General features: G+C 50.4%; 1 protein-coding gene across 1 annotated transcript; it reads left to right on the top strand.

The window, feature by feature from the left end:
* Positions 1-867: 867 nt before the first annotated feature.
* LOC109749576 (E3 ubiquitin ligase PQT3-like) lies at positions 868-2,991 on the top strand. The gene has a single exon (XM_020308518.3). The coding sequence runs from the start codon at positions 1,150-1,152 to the stop codon at positions 2,464-2,466; it is 1,317 nt and encodes a 438-aa protein (XP_020164107.1). The 5' UTR covers positions 868-1,149; the 3' UTR covers positions 2,467-2,991.
* The last annotated feature ends 3,097 nt before the right edge of the window (positions 2,992-6,088 follow it).

Here is a 6,088-nt window from a genome sequence, read left to right as displayed (position 1 = left end):
TAAAAAAAGCGTAACTAGCACAATTTATGCATTTTCTATTTTGATTATATCTCACCTGCACTTATTTCCAGAAATGTGCAACTGTCATTTTGTAACTATGTTTCTTTTCTTTTCTTTTTTCCGGGGGATTCGCAACTATGTCTCTATGTGTGTATTTTCTAAATTGTATATCTCAGTTGCACTTTTACATAATAGTACTTACACCTTCTTTTTAGAAATAACTGCATATGCCACAAAAGGCAGCTAACACGATTTTATAAAAAATGAAGTTGTAGAGTTTAAGTTATTTTGAGTCTGATAAAAGAATCTTTTTTTTTGCGAGATCTGATAAAAGAATTTGATCCTATTCATACAGGCATCAATATGGGATGATGGAACCATGTGGAATATGTTTTTACAGAACACGGCACTCTAAATTGTCCTAGAAAATTCACATTCTTTTTAGAAAATCCTAAAAAAGTTACTAGTACAAAAGTGCTAAGCTACACAAGCAAAAGCATGCAAAGACGTTCACAACGAAAGAAAAAGGAAAGAAAGTGAGCAGATAGGCCCAACGAACAGAATAAAAGCCCGTCAGAATAACCTGTGTGCCCCCTAAACAACAAAAGAAACCCGTAAACAGGGCAGGCCCTTGCACCAGCAGCTCCATCCATCAACTCAAAAAAAAAAAAAAAACAGCAGCTCCATCCCTAATCTGCTCAGCTGCTGTAGCGCAATCGATCAAACTAACGGATCTGGCATCGCCTCAAGAAAAAGAAAAAAAAAACTCAGGCGACCGAGAATTAGTTCCGTACTTAATTCTCATCTGTGTCCAAAAAAACTTAATTCTCATCTAGATGTGAATTAGTGAATCCGAAAAGAACTCTACGACGACTCCGGTTGGTCGCCGGAGGAAGAACAGAAAGCGAAAACACCTAGTACGTCGTATTATTACGATTAGAACTCGGACAAGATACCCAAAGGCGGTTCACAACAGGCTCGAGACCTTCTCGGTTTTGTATTGCCCAAGGCCAAATGGAGTAGCATATAAGGCCATCAACCCTGTTCCCGTGAGCCTCGTTCCCCACTGCAACCATCCTAGCCTGATCTCCGGCGAGCGAGTTCGGCGCAGCTCACGAGGGCGTCCATCTCGATCGTCGTGGCCGAACGATGGCAGTGTACTACCGATACAAGGACTGCCTGGAAACGTTCTCCCTGCCCGTCGCGGCGCCTTCCATCACCGTCGGCGAGCTGAAGCGCCTTATCATGAAGACAGGCCGCCATGGTCGCGGCCGGGGTCCCAGGGAGAGCCTCACGATCTCCAGCGAGCAGACCCGCGAGGAGTACGCGGACGACAGCGCGTCGGTCCTGCGCAACTCGACGGTGGTGGTGCGACGCCGAGTGGCCGGAACTCCGGCCGATAGCATCGTGCTGCGGTCATCCGACACACCCCCTCTGTGCCCTAGATCGAGGCAAGACAGCGGTGGTTCGTCGTCGAGGTCGGCCCCGAGGTCCGCCGGAACCCAGGACGACCAGGCCAAAGCTATCAGCGCGGTGATCGAGAACGGCCGTCGAGCAGCGCACAACGGGCGGGCGCCGCCGGCCGGGTACGTGTGCCACAGGTGCCGCGTCCCGGGCCACTTCATCCAGCACTGCCCCACAAACGGCGACTCCAGATTCGACTTCGGAAGGGCTCCGGTGCCGCCTGCCCCTGGGCCGGCCGGCGAGAGCAACGACGACGGCTTCCCGGCGGATCTCCACTGCAGGATTTGCAAGGAGGTGATGGCCGACGCGGTGGTGGCGAGCAAGTGCTGCTTCAACAGCTTCTGCGACCGGTGCATCCGAGCGCACATCGTCGCCAACTCCGAGTGCGCGTGCGGGGCCAAGGCGAGCGCCGACGATCTGATCCCCAACCCGACGCTGCGCACCACCATCGCCAACATTCTCGCCGCCAGGGCCAGCAGCGCTTCGGGTGGAGCAGAGAAGCAGAGCAGCTCCGCCGCAAGCAACGAGGTCGCGGCGCCCACGCGTCAGGCTCAAAGTCCGGCAGCGTCGAACGAGAGCAGCAGCGGCAGTCACGCTTCTTCCAAGAAGGGCGCTGCCTCGGAGCGGGAGCACAGCGACGGCAAATCGACGTCGGCTCCAGCGGCGCACGAGACAACGGACACAGCGGCCAACCATGTCGATCATCAGTACGGCTACAGCGTTCCTTTTGCCCCGGTGTGCTACGACCCTTTTCTTGGTGGGATGCCGTGGCCGGCTGATTCTTCCATGTACTACGGCTACGCCGGCATGCCCTACGCTTACAGCGGCGGTTACCCTGTCAACACCATGGGCGGCAACTTGACAGTGCCACCAACAACACGGAACGACGGCGGGCCGTATGGCTACCACGGCAGGAAGAGGACGCGCGCAGATTGTGAGGATCAGAGCTTCAAGAGAAGGTGCGGTGGAGGCAGATCACAGGCCGCTTTAGTTTTGACGTAGTAGTACAAGCTAGCTGGTGCCCAACTGCCCAGTGCAGAGGTTCTGATAGGCTTTGTTGATTTTTCTAGTCATTCAAATGCCTTGTAATGTATAACCAGTAGTACTGGTTTATGATTTGGTAAAGAGTTGCAGGCCCTCATGCGCAGCTCTTTATCTTCCCATGTACTCCACTGCTCTCATGTGTAATAAAGAGTAATTTGATTTTACTAATCATCATGGACATTCATGGGGTGCACCGAACTTATGTGTAGCCACTGCTCTCCCGCTAAAAAATGTTCATCCAACCGTCTTCCTTATTTTGAAGGGAATAAAAAATGTTTAATCAGTTTCATGAAAATCACAAAATTTAGTTATCTTTTTAGAAAAATCACAACCAGTGAACCTAATGCAAAATGTTGGCTGTTTACACTCATGGAGGAGCTGCCCCATAACTTATTTGTATTGTTGTCTGTTACCCTATGGGCGCTGTGGTCGGCACAACGCAAAGCCATACATGAAGGGGTGTTCCGGACCCCTCAGTCGATACATGCGTTTGTCGCAAGGTTCATCAGCGAGCTGGAAATGATAAAGGAAAAAGAACCTGTGACGGCCCGAGGTGTTGGTTCGAGTGGTCCTCACCCACACTGGTCTAAGGCGCCACCCGAGGGCTACGCAAAGATACATGTTGATGCAGGTGTGCTAACGGGGCGAGGAGGAGCTGCGGCAGCGGTCTGCCAGGACAGACAAGGAAATTATCTTGGCAGTTCTTCACTAGTGATTGGAGGAATTGATGATCCAACTTCACTGGAAACTATTGTAGGCAAAGAAGCCCTTGCATTGGCGCATGATCTCCAGTTGTATCTTGTGATTATCGCCTCTGACGTCAAGCAAGTTGTGGAAAACATAAACAACAGGTCCAAAGGTGGCAATGGAGCAATTATTAGCAAAATCAATGCTTATTCCAGTTTATTGCATTGTAGTTTTACTTTTGAAAGTCGTAAGATAAAAAACGTAGAAGCTCATAAGTTAGCCAAGCATTCTCTTTCATTAGGGCCGGGGCGCCACATTTAGTTTGGCTAACCCCATGACCCAACTTGTATCCCATAAACTGTGGTTTATGATGAATAAAGCCTGGTTAAATCTCAAAAAAGAAAATACTGACCGACGAAATCATATCATCATTGACGCCTTTTTGACTGTCGATGTCTTTGGTCACTGGTCATCACAGATGGTCCAGTTGTCCGGTTGTAACGCCCGGCCAAACCTGTCGGTTCTTGGCCATTGGCCTATCTACCATCTAGGATCTAGATTGGTCTCACGGAACCACAATAATCTTTTGTACGCACTTTATCATCACTCGTGCGCATCTGCAGGGATCAACTTTTTGGCCAGTCACCCATCCTTAAATTGCTCCAAGCCAAACACGATGCATGTTGTTGATATAAAGTAGTCTACCATCCTATTAAGCCGGGATGTCATATACACCCCCATTCAAAGGAACCGACATCTTCGCCAATCCAACAGGGACGTTCCTTCCTGGCACACGTCAGTGCGTCTAGTCCGGTAAATGTGCTATGCCGTGTGTCATGATGGACCACACGTGCTATGCGCCACATGCCCGTGTACTTGACCCGCACGCGCCCGTGTAACCGCGAGGGTCGGCTCTAATACCAATTGTAATGCCCCAGTCAAATACACTGGTTCTTGGTCGTTGCGGCTGGCTAATACCTAGGATCTAGATTGGCCCGACAAATCAATACTAGTCTTTTCTGCGCACTTTATGCTCGCTCTTGTGCACCTGGAATCAACTTCCTAGTCGGCTACCAATCTTCAAGTTGCTCCAAGCTAAGCACACTTAATTTTGAGGTTCCTTTCAGCCTGGAAAAGAAGGTGCACCGTATTGATATGAGTAGTCTATATCATTTCTATTAAGCCGGATGTGACACCGATCAGTGATAACATTTCATCATAGACTGTCGACGAACCAGTAGTTATTATTCATGGCTTCGCTTTATTTATGTTGGTATCAACCACGGAAATGAAAATGAGAAAAACAAACAAATAGAATAGTCAGGCATACATCATTCATTTGCACAACCAAGTTGCTTTTCATGAAAAGCAACTTGTATTGTTTTCCTCCCCGCGAAAACCAACACGTATATATTTATACGACCTTACAAAGAATAGTCTATCCATCGAGTCACTTAACAATCTAGACAAAGGGAATGCAAAGTTGTTGCTGCCGATTACCACGACGTCATTCAGAAATATCTCAAGCACACAACAAATTACCAAAGTACCACGTACAAAGATCTCCAGGCCAGCCGTATATCACTCCATAGCTGAGGCACGCAGCACGCCTACAGGAGCATGGCCGCGGCAGCCAGCAGCGACGAGCCGACGCACGCCACCCAGGTGCCACCGCTGAGGCCGCGCGGGCTGCCGCTTCCTCCGCCGCGCGATCCGCCTCGGCCCCTCCCTTCCGTGACCTCCATGAGGCTGGCCACGCTAAGTAGGACGAGGAGGAATGCGCAGAGGAGCAAGATGCGTCCCATCTTCCAATCTATCCCTACACGCGGGCTAGCAGAAACACAGCTTCTAGAGCGTGTGATTTCCTTCTCCCGCCTCCACAGCTGCTGGTGCTGAAATTGTGTATTTATGCATGGTCCGGAGCTGACCTTGCCAGACGTGTTACCGTTAACTATAGCTAGCTAGCAGCACGGAGCTCGCAGCTTATTGGTCAAGGCAGAGTTGACATTGCCATTTTTCTACTCTTATTTTGACGTGGGTGCTCTTATCTTCTTCAATTAGGTTGAGGAAATTGATTCGAAATGATGTAGGACTACGTCTGTACCTCATGACTGGACTTTCGTTTAGAGGGTAAGTGGTGTGCCTGTCATTGTTGAGTGGATCATTGCACTTATCTCTTCCATTCCAGGTTGGCAGTTGGATTTGGTACGTACGTGGTTTTTATCTCCATTATGGACCAAACAAAGTACCAGGTCGTAAGACTAGGATTTCCAGGTCAACCGTGAGCAGAACAAGCCGCGGGATGGAACGCAAAGTCTCCCTCGCTTGCGTAGCCATGCTCAGTTTTTCCTTCCTTCTGATTTCCTGGACCTTTCTTGGAGTACGCTGCTTGATTGGACGCGCATCGTCTTGCGTTTGTCGAGAGCGTGATAATATAATAATACAATTATACCATGATTGTAATGTATGGAGTAAAAAGCACGATGATTCATTAACTTGACACGGATGCATTCATCTTGTAACATATGGTGGGACTGTCAAAATGTCTCAGGGCTTGAGTGATTCGCCGAAGCGAGACCATGAAAACAGCCTTTTCAAGTGTTAGAAGCGAGACGTCTGCTAATCACGGAAGGTTTTTTTGGTAACAAGACCTAGAGATGATACAGGAGACCCCGTTCCCGTCGCCCGTGCCGCTCCCGCGAGCGGCCCGGGCGGAACCCTAGATCGCCGCCGCCGCTCCCCTTTCTCGCCTTCCCTCTCCCTCGCCGCCGCCGGGCAAAGCCCGCGCGTGCGTCGGCGGCGGCGGGGCTCCCTCCCTCCTCGCAAGGCTCCTGGGCGGCGCGGGACGGCCGGCCCTCGCAGCGGCGCTCGGCTCGGCGCCAGGTCAGGCCGC

This window comes from Aegilops tauschii, chromosome 3 (genome assembly GCF_002575655.3).
Source record: "Aegilops tauschii subsp. strangulata cultivar AL8/78 chromosome 3, Aet v6.0, whole genome shotgun sequence".
In the NCBI taxonomy this organism is placed as follows: domain Eukaryota; kingdom Viridiplantae; phylum Streptophyta; class Magnoliopsida; order Poales; family Poaceae; genus Aegilops; species Aegilops tauschii.
Note: the sequence above shows the minus strand (reverse complement) of the source record. Positions and strands in the feature narration are given on the sequence as shown.